Source organism: Apium graveolens, chromosome 9 (assembly GCF_009905375.1).
Source record: "Apium graveolens cultivar Ventura chromosome 9, ASM990537v1, whole genome shotgun sequence".
Classification (NCBI taxonomy): domain Eukaryota; kingdom Viridiplantae; phylum Streptophyta; class Magnoliopsida; order Apiales; family Apiaceae; genus Apium; species Apium graveolens.
In genome coordinates, this window is record NC_133655.1 from 264,311,205 (window position 1) to 264,328,599 (window position 17,395).

The following is a 17,395-nucleotide window of genomic DNA, read 5'->3' on the forward strand; positions in this document are numbered from 1 at the left end:
TCATTAATGGCTTTTTAAATAAGAGGGAGTATTATAAAAATTCTGAAAATGGTTTTTATCTAACACCTTACCTCCAATCAGGAATATGAAGAAGTATAAGTACTGCACTGCTGTTGTTGTTGGCACATTATTTATTTACTCTTTAAGTTGCACATTTTTCTTCAGCACAAAAACAAAGCTCAGAAACGATTATATTTAATTAGTTTAATAAACATAATTTTGCTACATTATTATTAGTATCAACTCCTGATTTTTCTCTCAGACAGAAAAAAAACTACTGATTTTTCTCTGGTACAGATAAATTGTTCTGCATCACATTACTAGTGCTTATTGTGTGTATTTTGGTAGAAAAACTTAAATATTATAGGCATTGTTTAGAAACTTGGGCCTCAGTGTCCTACGACTAACAAGTTCCACATAAACGGGCCTATGTTTCCAGAAAGGCACATGAGATAACATGTATGGCCTATGACAGTCTGACAAAAGAGTTCATCAGTATCTCATGTTTCATTATTAAAGTCCCCCTCTGCATCCAGACATTCATAAGCTTCCCCTGATTTCTTCATTCCTGAGCCCCATCTTATCTGGCTTTGTGTCAGTTACTTGTATTCAATGTGAAAAGCACCAATTTTCTTGTGCCAATACAACCCCAAAGCCCCACTTGCTTTTCCTACACAAAGTGTGTGTACATTTACAAAGAATTAATTTCTGTTTATTCCCTTTTGTTTTTGTTTTTATGTCTAGTAACCTTGCAGCTACGGCCCTCTTTATGTGAAAAAGAATGTCGCTTCACGATTGTCTCGCAAATATTTTACGGGAAAATGAAAAGTATATTATATTTCGAAGAAGTTGGTGCAACGATTGAGTTAAGTCAAAAATTTGATGTGTGCGTGTGTGTTTTTTTAACAAAAAAGAAGAAGTCTGATCGAGAATATGCAAGAAGTGACTAACTTTAACATGTTAAACGTGCATTTTTTAAAATGCGGATGGGAAAAAAAAGAAGGAGAGAAATATTGAGATTAAATAGCGTAGTACATTGGCAAAGACGAGATTGCGGTTGGCAAGTAGTGTTTGTTTTATCCCCCAGAGGCATTGTGTAAGCAACATCAAAATGTGAACCACTGGTAACTGTAAACAATGTTGTTGATGTTAGCAGTTGATGTATAATTTATAGCCAACGAGTCCCCTAAATCTTGAGCAGCAACTAGTAGCTACTACTTGCATCAAGTTGGTTCCATTATTCATGAGTAAAAAATCAATTCGGAAATAGGTAGAATCTACTAAATCAATTGGTGCGGTTTCTGCATAGTTTGAATTAACCACAGCTTGTAGTGTTATACACGAGCAGAAGCTTCCATTTCTTGCATAAACAGAGTTTTTTTTTTAATGAACCTTTACAAAGTAGAAGGTATATATATATATAAACGTGAAGCATGGGGAATTGATGGAGTTAGGGAATGGGGCTTTCTTGGTATCATCACGTGAAATGTTGGGCAGGGGCGGAATCACTAAGGACCGGTTGAAGTTCCGCTAAATAAAAAGATTAGTGAATGTTTAATATTAATACACATCTAAAAAAATGTTTTAACAATCGACGGATGGAGTATTAGATATTTCAGTTCATCATCATTTTAAACTCTTGTTCTATCACTAGAAACTGGCTAGGGTGTTGTATGATCCAACTTCCTTGACCAAATAAGCTTGATGATTGACTCGAATGTTCTACATTACATACAAAGAGTTGAAGCACATAATATGTATTACTCATATGACATGGTCCTTTTTTCATATCATTTTGTGAGCAACTCATTGAACTCTGGTTCTTGCCATTAGGGTGTTGTATGATCTAACATATTTGACCAAATAAGATTGATGATTGACTCAAGTGTTCCACATCACATGCATTGAACTGAAGGCACATAGTATGTATTATATGACATGGTCCCTTTTTCATCATTTTGTGAGCAACTCAGTGAACTAGACATTGAAGATATAACTCCATACTTTTTGTCCATGTTATACATCTACACACAAAACAAATATCCCTATTCTCCATCTTGTATATACAGAGGAATCTTGGTCTTTTATTTTATAAGGTAAGAAGACACAAAATTACCTAGACTCGTCTCCTGTTCCAAACATATAGGAGGCCGGTTACTTAATTACTTATACACTGGACTTGATGACTGTGACACAGTGCTAATGATTATTGCACTAGTTAGTTGTTGATTCAAACTAGAAGCTCCACTACTATGTTCACAATGTTCGAACCCTTCGCATCATTTCGTAAAAAGGACGAGAAAGATACCGCAACAACAGGAGGTGTTGGGTCATGATTGTACTTTTAGCTGTTTATATTTACGTTTCAGTTATTTGGATGGATCACCTTTTGTCAAGCTGCATTCACTGCGTAGTTAACTTATAGGTCTATGAGTTTAGCAACTGTTACGGAGTTTAAATACATAATTCAATTTTGGTTCGGTGCCAAAGTTCGCAAGTTGATTAAATGCCTGGTAGGGTTATGTTAGCACTATTTCTTACTAATGTCACGTATAATTTTACCATATCATGATTCATGCGTGAAAAAACAAAATTAAGACTGTGCATTAGCTATTAATAGGAAAGCACTGCGACTATTTAAAAATCAGGTATAAATATCTTTATAGAATAAAATTTGCAAGGTTAAATATTAAGTCTTAATCATATCCAGGTGAATGCCAAACAAAAAAGCAACAAATAGTTAGAATGTTGTTTTATGTGTGTGGTCAAGGACTCAAAGTGTGCCCATTAAAGTGCCGGTATTCCGTCACTCCATTGATTCCGGTGTCAAAAAGTCTTAAAGTTGCAAATTCTAGTGTCCCTCCAAATCCATTTTCTTAATCATCATCATCCAAAACAATCTACTTGCGACAATTAAATTTTGTAAACACACAAATAATTTAAAAGAGAGGACTACCTACTCCCAATTTTTTATTGTTGAAGAGGGAATCGAACCCTTCACTTCTAATACGAAAAAAGGAAGTCATAACCCCTAGGTGAACGAACTTCGCGGTAAATATACTAAATTGCGATGACCTCGAATTTCAACTTAATATCTATCGGAAACAAATATGAAATTGTAAAATTTGACGCATAAAAAAGTGTCCCCATTCCAATGAAACAAAAAAATCAGGCATAGTACCAGAAAGCCTCACTTGTATATTTAAATCTTTCATCATAAAGAAAAAGGATCATAATGTCACGAGATGTTTATTCGGATTAATGGGATGCTGGTATCACATCAATTCATATTTGGAAGCTTGTTCAAAAATTCTGTTTGCAATCCAAAAGATTTGAGTAAATTTTGTTTGTTGCATTTTTTAAATCTAAATTTATTTTTAGTTTGAATCCGAGAAGTGGGGTTCAAGAGATCTCAACGTAATGTAGGGAATGATCAATCAAAAACCAGAACTAATTAAACCAATGCGGATACAATAATAGAAAATGTTCATACTGTATTATAAGGTTCTACATGCATATAAACCTTTTTTTTGTCAGGACATGCATATAAACTTTAGAAAACTAAAACTGCAGAGAACTAATTTTTATATTCTCCTGAAACCTCTACAAATGAATTTCTACCGTTAAATAATTTACAAACAATTTTTTCGAAAAATAAAATCGAATCAACATCTCGAAAGAATGGACGTAACATTTTTTTCGGACTAATTACGTTTGTATGTATTTCAATTTAGTAGATATTTTAACAAATCTCGGGATAATCGAGAATCAAACCCAAAATCTCGGACTACAAGTGATAAGTCCTTAATCATGTTCGGCCACATCAAGGAACGTAATATTTTATTAAACACAAAAACTATAATACTAATTGATGAGAATAAATATAAGTTTTGATTATTGAACGAGAATACGTTACAGTTACACATAGACCTGCAATACTAGTATACGACACGCGAACAACGTACGAAACGTCACGAATAATTACTGTTTGAGTTCAAAAATTTGGTACTCGAAAACGGAAAATACGAATATAATTAGTGTCGGGTATGGGTTTCCGATATAGGTAGACGACACGGAACAAAAAATACACGGAATAAATAAATAAATAAATTTTTAAAAATATTTAATATACATATATATACTAAATATCAAATGTGAATTTTACCTATTCTAAATAGCATATATATAATTGTAAATACTAAAATATATTTTTTTGTTTCTTTACTAGGTGAGTGAACGAACACTTTAGTGTACTAAAATATATATATTATTATATTTTTTAACAATTAATTTTGTTCGTATATAATCTGTGTTGAGTGTACTAGAACGTATATTAGTTCTGAGTTACTGTCACAAAATTAGTACACGAATACAAATCTAGATCGGCTTCGGGTTTAAGATTTGATACACAAAAATACGAAAGTTCACGAAACCTTATTTTTCTGGGGCGCAGGAATGTCCTGAATCTGACACACCCTACTCCAAAACTGCATAATTTCATGCACGCCAAGACACATCATACACATTTATACCAAATTCCGGATATTCTCGGAATGAATTAAGCACTCCAAAAGCCGCAGTTAGCGGTTCAACGATTAATTTAATTAAAATACACAGTCACAAGTCTTTTCCCCATTAGGTAGAGAGAACAACTTAATTACTATGACCACATTCACCTAGAAATGTACAGAACCGTTTTTTTACTTTGTCAAGTAAAGCGCCTAACATGGGGGGAGAGCGGGAAATGAAAAGTAATACTACTAATATAAAATATAAAATGAGGTGTTTGGGTATATAAATACAGAGGCTTTCTATTGGTGATTCCTCAGCTTGGAGCAGTTGGGTTGGTTAAAATTTAGTTGCTTCCGGTTACTGCAGGCCTTTCCCTTTTTTGATATAATAAACAAATGGGGTCCTCTGTTTTTCTTCTTGCTCTGTTTCTCTTCACTGCATCTCAAATCTTCAACAATGCCTTCTCATTTCCCACACATCTCCGGAACCACCGTCACCGTCGTTATGCATCTCACAACTATAGAGATGCCCTCACTAAATCTATTCTCTTTTTTGAAGGACAGAGGTCTGGCAAACTCCCTGCTAACCAAAGAGTTACTTGGAGAAGAGACTCTGGCCTCACTGATGGCTCTGATATGCATGTATGTACACTACTCTCTCCCCCCCTCTCTCTCACTCCCTCCCTCCCTCTCTCTCACTCTCTCTCTCACACACACACACACTCTCTCTCCCCCCTCCCTCCTCTCTCTCTCTCTCTCTCTCTCCCCGCCTCTCTCTCTGAATTATATGAAAGATTTGAGCTGCGGTTCTTAAATCTTGATGAAATTTTGACAATGCAGGTTGATTTAGTGGGAGGATACTATGATGCAGGGGATAATGTGAAGTTTGGGTACCCTATGGCATTTACTACAACAATGCTCTCATGGAGTGTCATTGAGTTTGGTGGGATAATGAAGAGTGAGCTGCCCCATGCAAAAGACGCTGTTCGTTGGGCTACTGATTATCTTCTCAAAGCTACCGCTCAACCAGACACTATCTTTGTTCAGGTAAACATTTTCTCCACTGTTCTTCAGATCTCTGTTTTCTTATAACATTATGTTCTGTTGTAGCAAAATGTGGCTACCCAGTAGTGATATAGAGCTTGTATATATGCATAGGTGGGTGATGCAAACAAGGACCATGTTTGCTGGGAGAGACCTGAAGATATGGACACTGCAAGAACTGTGTTGAAGATAGACAAAAATAACCCTGGTTCTGAAGTGGCTGCTGAAACTGCAGCTGCTCTCGCTGCTGCTTCTTTAGTCTTTAGAAGAACTGATCGTGCTTACTCCAGACTTCTCGTAGCCAGGGCCAAGAGGGTACTTTACCTCCTATCTTTATAAAAAAATGTCTTTGATAACAAAAAAAATGTTTTAACAGTTTTTGAAGAATATATACTAACCTTAAAATATGTTATAGGTGTTTGCCTTTGCTGACAAATACAGAGGCGCCTACAGCAATGGGTTGAAAAGTTATGTGTGCCCTTTTTACTGTGATTACTCTGGTTTTCAGGTAAGATATGGTTGAATTTCACTTTTTTTCATAAATTGATTCTGAAATACTTGTGGTTTTTAAATTCGATCTTTCTTATTTATGTATGAAGGATGACTTGTTGTGGGGTGCTGCTTGGTTGCATAAAGCTACCAAAGATCCAAGATACCTGAGTTACATTCAAGTAAATGGACAGACTCTTGGTGCTAGTGAAGGTGACACTACATTTGGTTGGGATAACAAGCATGTTGGAGCCAGGATTCTTCTTACTAAGGTCATAAAACCTCTCTTCTCTAATCTTCCAGCCTCACCAATAGTCTGCTACTCTCAGTGTTGTAACTTAAACTAAGTATTTTTTTCACAATTTCAGGCATTTCTTGTGGGAAAGGTTCAGTCCCTACATGACTACAAAGGCCATGCAGATAACTTCATCTGTTCCCTCATTCCTCAAAACCAGTACACTCCAGGTCTCCCTCCCTCTTTCTCAGATATATAGTGATCTTCCTTAATTAAGTTTAAAAGAAGCAAACAGTTCTTAATTCACATACGAGTCCAAGTCTTGGAGGTTAAAATGTAAACAGTTTTTTAGCCATGCTGGTAAGAAATGGATTACATGTATATACAACAGTAAACATCATTGATATAATAGCCTGGGAAATGGAGATATGTAGATTCAAAATACATGTGAAACTCTTTTTAATGATAGGGTTGTGGTACAGGTGGGCTTTTTTTCAAGATGGGTGATGATAACATGCAGTATGTTACATCAACTTCTTTTCTTCTGGTTACATATGCAAAGTACTTAACTTCTTCACACAAGCTGGTGACTTGTGGTGGAACCATTGTCACTCCCAAGAAACTCAGAGCCCTAGCCAAACAACAAGTACATTTTCAATTTTACATGCATTTATATTCTTTCATGTTTTCTTTGATTTTTGTTCAATTATTACATGGTACATATTTTAAAGAAATGTCATAAAACAGGTAGACTACATCCTGGGAGACAATCCTTTGAAAATGTCCTACATGGTTGGGTATGGTCCAAGATACCCCCGGAGGATACACCACAGGGCAGCATCCTTGCCGTCCGTCTCGTCGCACCCGGCAAAGATCCAATGCTCCCAAGGTTTCGATGCCATGAGATCAGAGTCACCTGATCCAAACATCTTGGTTGGTGCTGTTGTTGGAGGGCCTAATGAGCATGATCAGTTCCCTGATGAGCGTTCCGATTATGAACAATCTGAACCATCTACATACACTAATGCACCCCTTGTTGGCACATTGGCTTATCTTGCTCATTCTTTTGGCCAACTCTAAGCACAAATTCAAGACTCCTAAATGTTATTTATCCACTTTTAATCATCTGCAAGTTGTAGTAATGGTAGTATGAATGATGTGTTGGGGCAAGAGATTCAAATGGACTTGAGCCCAGAACCTTGTGCGAAAATGTCGAGGTGAAAAACACAGTAGATTTAGAATTAATTAATCGTGTCTATGTCAGTTTTATCAAGAAGTTGCAATATTGTTGACACTTCTTCCGCTAAGCTTGTATTGATTGTGAAGATGTGCAACTTGTAACCTCAACAGTGTGGTTTCTTTATATGAACTTCTGTTAATGTGTGTATCTAGTTTAACTTGTTTTGCACAACAATTTTTGGTGCATTTGTTAGATAGTACTAGTATATTACAATTCCAGCATAACTTAATGATATTAGAAAAAAAACTTGAATTTTACCAAAAAAAAAAAACTTTAAAAATTCTACAAGAACATTGAAAGAGGATATGCTCATATTTGACTAAAGAGACCAAGGGCAAGTGAAAAGGATAGGTGTTGTGTTGTCTTGGGAGAAATGCTATGATGCTACTATAACTATACTACGGAATGGTGTGGTTCATTTGGTCAAAAAGGTTGTACAACTATGTCAGACAAGCAGTTGTATGCAGCCAGAAAAGCTAATCTTATTTTACTGAGACTAGTTGTAATATTATAGTCTCTGTGATTCTATTAAGATGAAGATATCATCTGATATCCATTGGCCATAAGTCTTAATATTATCCATACTCGAACCACTTTCTGTCTCAAGATTTTGGAGCCAGGCTCACAGGTCACAGGCAAGTAACAAGCCCAGTCAATAAGATTCCTCAACTTGGGAAAAAATAACATTGGTGATTGCTTCAAGAGACTGCCTTAAAAACTAGACATTTCCCATCATCTTTAAGCTATGGTCCTGTGGCTTCTAATATAAAGGATCTGCTGAATATTTTAACTGAACAAGTGAAGTGAAAAAGGTAAATATAGTTGGCAAAAAGAAAAAGGTAACTGAAAAGGCTTTGATCCATGCATTCCAATTCCCAGTTTCTAGTACTGGTGATATACATAATACAATCCAAAACTATTCCAGATCCAGTACTGGTGAATGACTATTTGGGAGTCAGGATCCCAAATTAAGAACTTCAATTTGTGCTAAACATCACCATAATTTACTAAAGATAAGTTAACCAATATCTAAGCCATAGGTGATGGGGAAAAACACCACCACTAGGAGGTATACCAATTTGATACAATACAACACAAGCCCATGAATTTCACTTGTGTTCAGGATACTGTGGACCTATCAAATATGATGTTTTATTCTTTTCAACACAAATCGTATTCGACGTTCACAGTCACCTGAACCTTATTGTAAATAATATCACACTGCTTGGAAAATATAGACTGATATTACTTCAGCACCGGTATATTAACGTTTACCATCAATAGCCTCCTCGTCAATTGCCAGTGGAACGGACTTTACCTGACAGTAAAGTGAGAATAATTAGCGTGGTCTCCCCAACATTTTGAATTTTGAAGCGGAAGACGTTATGTTTTCAGCACAAAGTAATATAGCGCAGGATAATTGTAATGTAGCCCAGATTAATATTATTGTCATCTTACATTGCATAATTGCATTTGCATCTATAATTTATAAAATCCTACAACATCAAATGCATTGGAAATCAAAAGTGGTTTAAATAGACAAAGAGTAGATGAAGAGCTCACCAATTCACGAAACTTCAGAATGTAAAACATCTCAAGATATCGTCTTGTCTCACGTCTCTCAAGTTTAGAAACATACTTCCAGAAACTGTAAACTCCGGCCAGCGTCATAAGCCTTTCAGAGTAGATCTTCCATGTATACCTGCAATGATATAAGTACATTGATTGCCATTACCGTTGAACTTAAATGAATTTATTATAGAACACAAACCTCTCATATATTCTCTGAAGCCCCCCTTCAGATATTTTTACCCAGTAGGCGGGATCCTCTGTGCACTTCTCAAAAAATTCCGCCATAAGATCAGCAGCCTTATCAGGGTGATAAGGATCTATATGGAATCCGGAAAGACCATCCTCAATGATTTCTTTGGGACCACCATGGCAAGTAGCAAATGTTGGCAGGCCACAGGTCATAGCTTCCACTACTGTTAGTCCAAAGGCTTCATAAAATGCAGGCTAAAATAAAAGATTGGAAGAAAACAGAATATTTAGATTGCAATTAATTAAAGAACAAAGAAACTTTAGCGCAATTAGCGAAAAAATAGGTTTGGAGGAGAAGCAGCAGAGCTCCTTCCCTTCAAAAGCTCAGCGCAAAGAGAATATACCTGTACGAAGATACCCCTCGTGTCAGCTATATATCGATAGAGCTCGCCATTACGTGCTCTATTAGTTTGGCTTGATATCCACCGCACCTGGCCATCCAAGTTGTACTGCTTAAATAGATCGTGCATTTTCTGTATTTCAACGACTTCTTCTCTGTCATTGGACTTCTTCACATCATTGTAACCAGCAACAAGAACAAGGTTTGCCAGTTTCCTCAACTTTGTATTCTTCCCATAGCACTCTACTAGCCCTGTAATGTTTTTAACCCTATCAAGCCTAGCCATTGAAAAAATCATAGGCTTTGAGTGATCACTCAGCGAACCTCTGCATTGAAAACATATTATATTAAATATTTAATCCTAATAATTTCAAATGTTAAAAAGTTGTTTCTTCATCTATGTTGCTTCTTGCTACATTTATGTATCTTCTAATTATTAAATTAGATAAAAGTGAGGTCACGATAATAGAGTCAAGCAACAGAATCATTGCCACAAATTTCCATCTTCCGGTGCAAATACTTTAGAAGGAGTACCAAGTAAGAAGTAACTTACACATGCTCCTCATTTTGCTCTGGATCATATAGCAACTTCTCTATGGAACCATGTAGGGACGTTAGTCTTCTCTCCTTCTTATAGTATGGGAAGTATATGCACATATCTGCCCCAGGGGAAACAATATTGAACTTGGGATCAAAAACATCTATGCCATGGACAACTCGATACAGGCCTGGAAGAGTGAAAGCAGAATGGCTCTCGTACTGACCCACAGTATTCTTCCTGAACATAGCAGATTCAAAAATGTGATCTCTGCTAACCACCATGCAAGTCAAAATAGATATGTGCAAGCAAACTTATTAAAGTACACATGGATGGCAAAGATGAGAGAACAAAAAGAGATTAGGCAAGTTTATCGTCTTTAAAAGAGACGGATACTATTTTAACAAAATACAACAGGTGTGAAAATGTAATGACCTGAATCCTGATCAAAATTTTACCGAAACATTATTGCAGACATATCACCGGCACCTATGCTTGGATGTCGAATAAGAGGTCAGATTTTGTTTCCTAAAATGCATATGAGTGGTGGTGATCAGTGGCGGATTTACTTGTGTACATGGTGTGTCAATTGACAAACCATTATGTTAAATATATGATCCTATTGGGGACTCAACATGGTATCAGAGATCAGAGCTTAGGCTGGCGGGAGAATTAAGGTTCGATTCCTAGCCACCCCCAATATTCTCACAATTTAATGTGGACACTAAAGACAATTAATGCCCCAAAGATGGGCGCCGGTGTTCCACTCTTCGACCCATAAATGGGCTTTCGAGTGAGGGGGAGTGTTAAATATATGATCCTATTGGGGTCTTCCTCTAATACCTTAAGGTTTTAAATGAGCTGGTTACTCAACACATTAATCACAAAAAATTTTTTTCTTTTGCAAATCACCTTCCAGTTCCATTCAAAGTATGTTCCAGTTTCATTCACAGTATGTTTTGCTCCAAATCGGTAATTCAAACATTAGTGCTCACAGTGTGTTTTTAATATCGGCTGTGTATAAAATTTTATTAGTTCAGATTACTTTGACTGATTTCACTTCTTAATAATGGTGGACCTCATTCACAACAACCACACCAATTAAAATGAGCCAAATTTTATTAATTTTAGTGCTTAGTATGTGTCATGCACAGACACTAGACAAACCCTTTTACTATATTGTCGAATTTGAATATATTACATTTTGTGTTATTTTATTTATTTCATCATTAGGTATCGTATCAACTGTGAAAGTGAATGCTTCATTTACACCCATTTTTTCACAATTTTTATCGTAGCAAGTTTGTACTCCCTCGTTAGTCGTGTCGTTAGTCATAACCTCACTCTTTAGTAAAAATATAATTTTATGTATTTTATTCCATCACCCAAACAAACACAACGTAAATACTTCTCAAGCATCCCCGTTAATGTTTGGGCATCCCCATTAATGTTTACTAAATGAGTTAATTTTTTAATGCCATATTCAACAATATTTTTGGACACACGTGATCATCGAGGAGGGATGATCAACCATAAGCCAATATAATCCTAAAAGGAGCTTTGTCTCAAATTTTCAAGTCAAATTACAAATTCAAACTTAACTAATATGAATTCCAATATTTGAACTAACATGAATGTTAATAATTATACAGTATATTACAAGTACTATTGATGATAGCAAGTGCGATTTTTACGATTTCATGCATCACAACAAATTTACAGATTAATATGCGATCGATTAACTGTCAGAAATCACAATAAGACTAATTTGAGAAGGGAATATTAGTTATGTAATCCTTTATGCTGGAAACACTATGTAATTCTCGGCATCTGAGGTGTGTTAAAGTTGAGCATGGTTTCTTAGACTGTTGTTGTTGTTAGTTAGTCTTATATGAATAATATAACTTGTATTTCCCGCCTAAATTGTGGGAACTACATCCTAGGATATAAGAAAAGGTGATAGCCAAGGAGTTTTCTTTACCATCCATAATTAATAATTATACCCCTTGTCATTTCTATTTCATGTTTGTCACAAACTTTACTTGTAAATCCTTTTTCCTTGCATTATACATCACAGCATCAGGCAAAAATTGTCGTTTACTCTTAATAATTAACCTATTCTTGGACTTCTGGCAGCTGTACAGATCTCGCAATCTAAGTGGATGTGTCAGTATCCATACCAGTGACAAATATGCTAAACATCTAACATACTGACACAATATGTATGACACGTCGAATAGATATCAATTACAGTGGATGAAGACTTACGTTCCTGCAATCTCCTGATATGTACTAGTGATGATGAAATCGGCATTGTTCATGGCTATTAGATCAGCAGTAAATTGACATGAGAAATGATATTTTTCATCGAACTTTTTCCAATAAATGTCCGAATCAGGATATTTTGTCTTTTCTAATGCATGAGCGATGGTACACTGCAACATTCAAACCAACGATATAATATACACCAAATTACTGAAATATACTAAATTCGTAAAATGAAGATACCTTGATATCATTTTTACCTGTGTAACTCCCATCTTATAAGATAACAGAGATGCAACAAGATTGCCATCACTATAGTTGCCAATGATGAGATCTGGATTGCCTTGCAATTCCGCACAAATTTCACTTGCAGCATCCTGATACATAAGCAAGAAGAAACCAATGTGTATGATTAAGTAGCCAATACAGATATTAGTAGACATTGAGCGAAACCATAGTAGCGAAAGGACTGAATATAAAAGAAGTGACAATGGCAGCCTAAACTGTTGCAAATGGGCCTAATATTTAGATAGTTTATATTTGCAGATGCAAGTGCAATGGAAAATCTGAAGAAAATGGGTAGTTCGTGGAAGGTGGACGGAACCACGCTATTGCGACATCAAACAACTGCAGCTACATTGTGATTTCAATGGTTCTCTAAGCAACACATAACATTAGTTGCCCTCCTATAGCTCACACTGTAACAAACTATCAAATGCACAATGGATTTAACGTGCATTCAGCTCCTTGAACACTTTTCTTATACATTTTACTTTTCTTTTTTTTCTTGAAACCAATTTTTCTTACAGCCTGTTGTTATTGTTTATAAGCATAATCAGGTTCTAAGGTTACCTCTTTCTATGTGTTATTATGGTTATTTTCCTACTCTCTCCAGCTATCCTTTTTTTAACTATAGCATCTTTTTACCTATGAGAGTAGACCATCTGTCTTAAAATTTATTAATTTTCTCTTACTACACTAAATGTAATTCCCCCAATTTTAGAAACAGAAATTGAAAAAAAAATGCAAGCACTTGTAGCTTGGTTCATCTATGGTGTCTTCTTATTTAAAAAAGCAGAACATGTCCACTCTCTATCTGGTATCTTATTAATATTTCACAAATAAATAATGCTCCACGTAATTACCCCCATTTTACAAACAAAAATGTATAAATGCAAGCACGGTATGTAGCTGTACAACTTTTACAAAGTAGACATGGTAAAATTTGTTTCCTAAAACTAACCATGCTAACTTTAAATTTAACAGAGAATCAACCGGTTTTGAGGAGAATTTTTAATACCTACCTCAGTGAAATTCTCCAGATAGGGCCATACATCAAATCTAGAGATCCACTTACGAAGAACCCCATGCTCAGTTCTGAATGGAACACGCAGAATATGTGTGTGTTCAGTTCCACTAACTCTTTCCAGCCTCTGGTTGCATGAGGTACCCTTTGCATCTGGTATGAGTCGAGTCACCTTCAAAAATATGATCCAAACGCATAAAGATGTATACAAAGCAGAAATATTTTTTCTCACAAATGTAATGCTTGTTGATATAATTAACTGAAAAAATAATTAGAGTTAGTTACACTGTTAATTTAAAAAACCTTTGATTCTATTAATGCTACACTTGCTAGATCTACTAGATTACCTGTGAATTAATTGTTTCCCAGAATTCTTCTTAGTTGTCTTTCTTTGAAACCCAAATATCTTCTTTATTTTACTTAATTACAAACAAGTATATATTTGGATTAATAAATAATGCCTTTTGCAGAGTTGTCCGTAAATAGATATTGTCATTCCCTATGGAGAACAATCATTTTGCCTCTTTTACACCTTTTGTTTTTGTTTATAACTCGATAAAGAACCAACCATTGTCCTCATTAGCAAAAAAACACTTGTTCTCTTCGGAGCACAAGCCTATGTATATATAAGTATAACAGAAAGAGAATATAAAACGTACTATCAGTATTCTAGGAGTGATATGAAGTCCTTGCTGTTTTAACTTGAGAAGCATCTCATTCTCCAAAGCACGTACTTGATCAAGTATGTAAACAATCTGAACATTCGACAATTTAGTTAACACGGTTACCACAAGCATCATTCACCACTCTGCTGAGCCAATCTTGAGGCATTAGAACAAAAAATTATTAATTATTTTTAGTTAAGAATAGTAAACACCACCTGTCCACCAGTGTCGGGCAAACCCAGAACATTTGCTTGGCCGAAGTATCCATGTATAGATAAAATGACAATATTAAATACCATAGGAATTCTCCCCAGGAATGTCTCTAAGCTGGCAGGATCAGGAGCTTGAAGAATGTCAGCAAGAAGATGCATCATTTCCAGAACACGTTCGGCAGTATCACCCCAGCCTTTCTCAAACCCCATTCCTTGCAAACTACAAATCAAAGATTATTAATTCCATATAGCAAGAGTAAGAACACTATGAGTTCAAGAGACTGAAGCTTTACTCATATTCGAACTGAGAAAAGGGTGCATCTGGTTGTTGCTTTGAAAGATAATCTTCTGCCTTTGTTAAAGCAGACTCAAGTCTCGATGTGGAACGTATCCGATCATTAATCATCATAACCTACATAGGATTAGCAAATTATTAATTTTTCATCCAGTATCGACCCAAATCTAGAAGTGCACATTAATTGGAAACTTCTACCTAGATATTAAAGAGGTAGAATGGTCAGTATCTACTACTTGAAAAACAACATTATAGATATGAACATAAAAAAAGAACCGCAATATCAATTTGTTGTCAATTAAGAATAAGACGCACATTAAGCATAGTGATTACACAAGTAGGTTATAGGAACAAACTTACATGACCCTTATAACTGTGTGCTTGAAGAAAATTAAGCAATGGCTCCAAACAATCTTTGTTGCGGAACATAATTGAAGAGAGGTGACGGTTGAGGAACTGAACCCCATTGCCGATGGATGAGGACCGGGTGGGGCGTGGGACAGTAGCATTAAATGGCTCAAAATCAAGCTCAAGCATGAACCTATCATTGATCCTGGCACGTGTTCACCGGTCAACAGTGTCAGTATTTGTCAAAACTCTATCCTTCAAAGGACTAACAAGTAAAATATACATAGCAAGAGGGAGCGAAAGCAAAAAGGCCGATTAGTGCTTACTGCCCGTCAACAAGTTCTTCTTTAAAGTGAAGATACTCAGAGACGTCTAACTGCTCCACACTGAGCTCGTATACATTTACGCGCACATATTCCCAAACACCAGGTCTTGGGCGAACGGCTATTGCTACAAACGGGGGCAGAATTATTGCTTCCTGCAACCAATAATTTAAAAAAAAAGAGTAAGAACAAGGTTAAGAAAGAGAAAACTTATTTAATAGCTGATTGGTGCAGAAATCAAATTTGACCTGTTACTTCTATGTACTACTTCTTTTCCTTTCTTCAGGTGCAATACCAATAGGAGAATTCAGCTCTTCCGAGCAAGTGCATAGGTTTCACTACATAACTTATCATGTTATATTAAATAGCCACTTTTTTAAACCAAGTAATAGCCAACCATGATTGCCATAGTTAATACCCTTCAAAAATAGATTACAATAACCAAAAATATCATTCTTTCTTCTTTGTCCTTTTTCCCCAAGTCAAAGACTCTTAAAACATTTAACACTCACCATTTTTACCTTCAATCACTTATTAAGAATTCCAGCACAAAATAGACAAGGTTTATTACAATTAACATGTTCACTCCACTTAATAAACCCTTCGTATATATATTAGTAGATCCTACTTGGGTAAACTTAGTCATATGCATGTAGACATATCAATATCTTCTGGTAAAATACAGAGTAGATAGGTAGTGGTAATATTGCATGCTGTGAATAATTAAGCATCAAAAAATAAACCTGAGTGGACTGAAGAATTTGGCCAAAAAGACCATCTCTAAGATGTTTCTTTCCAGAACCATCATCATCATCATCACCTATAGTGCTTTCCAACTCATCTATCAAATGATGAGGTTGCAGTATCCCCTTCCCTTGTGCCACATATCTTCATTTCATAACACACATAAACATAGTCACTAAAACATCTATAACACATCTTCATCTCAACACATACTCAGAGAGGGAGAGAGAGAGCACTAAAACATCTAAAACACATCTTCATCTCACCACACACTCAGGGGGGGAGAGAGAGAGAGAGCGAAAACATCTAAAACACATCTTCATCTCACCACACACTCAGGGAGAGAGAGAGAGAGAGAGAGAGAGAGAGAGAGCGAAAACATCTATAACACATCTTCATCTCAGGCCTCGTCACACACTCAGGGAGAGGGAGAGGGAGAGAGAGAGACAGAGAGAGTAAAACTAAAAAATGAAACTTCAAACTAACAAATACATATACATATATGAAGAAGATAAAGATGGTACCTGGAGAGAAGAGAGACAAGTTCATTGCGGTGAGCAGAGAGGGTGTCTTCAACCCTATCTCTAATGCTTGGTAATTTTTTTAGTTCGCGAGTTGCCATTTCTTTCTTTCTTACTTCCTCAGCCTTCTTTTATTTTTCTGCTGCTGCTTCTACTGATCTTGTGACTCTTACTATGTACTACTATATATAAAAAATTATAAAGTTGCAGGGTTGAATAAAACAGCGGCGAGTGTCCAAGAAAATAATAATTTTGGGAGAGACGGTGACAGAGAGACTTATCTTCTTGTTTTTTAAAACTTCAATAGAATTAAGGCACGATAGAGATGAAACATACTAGAAGAAAGACAAATACAAATGAAAAAGCTTCCCATATTTTATTCTATCTCTATCGCTCTGTCCATGCATTTTGTATACGTGTTAAGCTCTGCTTCTTCATTTGACTTATTTTCTTTATTTTTCTCAGATAGGTCCCCACCGGGCCATTTCTTTTTATAAT

General features: G+C 35.8%; 2 protein-coding genes across 2 annotated transcripts; one reads left to right on the forward strand and one right to left on the reverse strand.

The window, feature by feature from the left end:
* The first annotated feature begins 4,809 nt into the window (after window positions 1-4,809).
* LOC141687218 (endoglucanase 17-like) lies at window positions 4,810-7,664 on the forward strand. Its single transcript, XM_074492418.1, has 8 exons — window positions 4,810-5,153; window positions 5,352-5,558; window positions 5,670-5,870; window positions 5,971-6,063; window positions 6,155-6,316; window positions 6,413-6,509; window positions 6,762-6,925; window positions 7,027-7,664. The coding sequence occupies exons 1-8, from the start codon at window positions 4,908-4,910 to the stop codon at window positions 7,357-7,359; spliced, it is 1,503 nt and encodes a 500-aa protein (XP_074348519.1). The 5' UTR covers window positions 4,810-4,907; the 3' UTR covers window positions 7,360-7,664.
* A 695-nt stretch (window positions 7,665-8,359) lies between these two features.
* LOC141684069 (sucrose synthase 2) lies at window positions 8,360-17,201 on the reverse strand. Its single transcript, XM_074488903.1, has 15 exons — window positions 16,901-17,201; window positions 16,376-16,520; window positions 15,636-15,787; window positions 15,322-15,514; window positions 14,960-15,078; window positions 14,670-14,886; window positions 14,449-14,544; window positions 13,788-13,961; window positions 12,744-12,860; window positions 12,487-12,653; window positions 10,234-10,458; window positions 9,685-10,006; window positions 9,291-9,535; window positions 9,083-9,221; window positions 8,360-8,837 (listed from the first exon to the last, which is right to left on the reverse strand). Exons 1-15 carry the CDS (start codon window positions 16,996-16,998, stop codon window positions 8,784-8,786), a joined length of 2,463 nt encoding a protein of 820 aa, XP_074345004.1. The 5' UTR covers window positions 16,999-17,201; the 3' UTR covers window positions 8,360-8,783.
* Window positions 17,202-17,395: the final 194 nt, after the last annotated feature.

What these genes read in the sequence shown, in the direction of transcription:
- LOC141684069 (XM_074488903.1), bottom strand. Translation starts at nt 16,998, where the DNA reads ATGGCAACTCGCGAACTAAAAAAATTACCAAGCATTAGAGATAGGGTT. An exon ending in AAATTCTTCAGTCCACTCAG is followed by an intron (nt 15,788 to 16,375) that starts GTTTATTTTTTG and finishes TATTGGTTGCAG; the next exon opens with GAAGCAATAATTCTGCCCCC. An exon ending in TGCCCGACACTGGTGGACAG is followed by an intron (nt 14,545 to 14,669) that starts GTGGTGTTTACT and finishes TCGAATGTTCAG; the next exon opens with ATTGTTTACATACTTGATCA.
- LOC141687218 (XM_074492418.1), top strand. Translation starts at nt 4,908, where the DNA reads ATGGGGTCCTCTGTTTTTCTTCTTGCTCTGTTTCTCTTCACTGCATCT. An exon ending in TCGTAGCCAGGGCCAAGAGG is followed by an intron (nt 5,871 to 5,970) that starts GTACTTTACCTC and finishes AATATGTTATAG; the next exon opens with GTGTTTGCCTTTGCTGACAA. An exon ending in GTGATTACTCTGGTTTTCAG is followed by an intron (nt 6,064 to 6,154) that starts GTAAGATATGGT and finishes TTATGTATGAAG; the next exon opens with GATGACTTGTTGTGGGGTGC.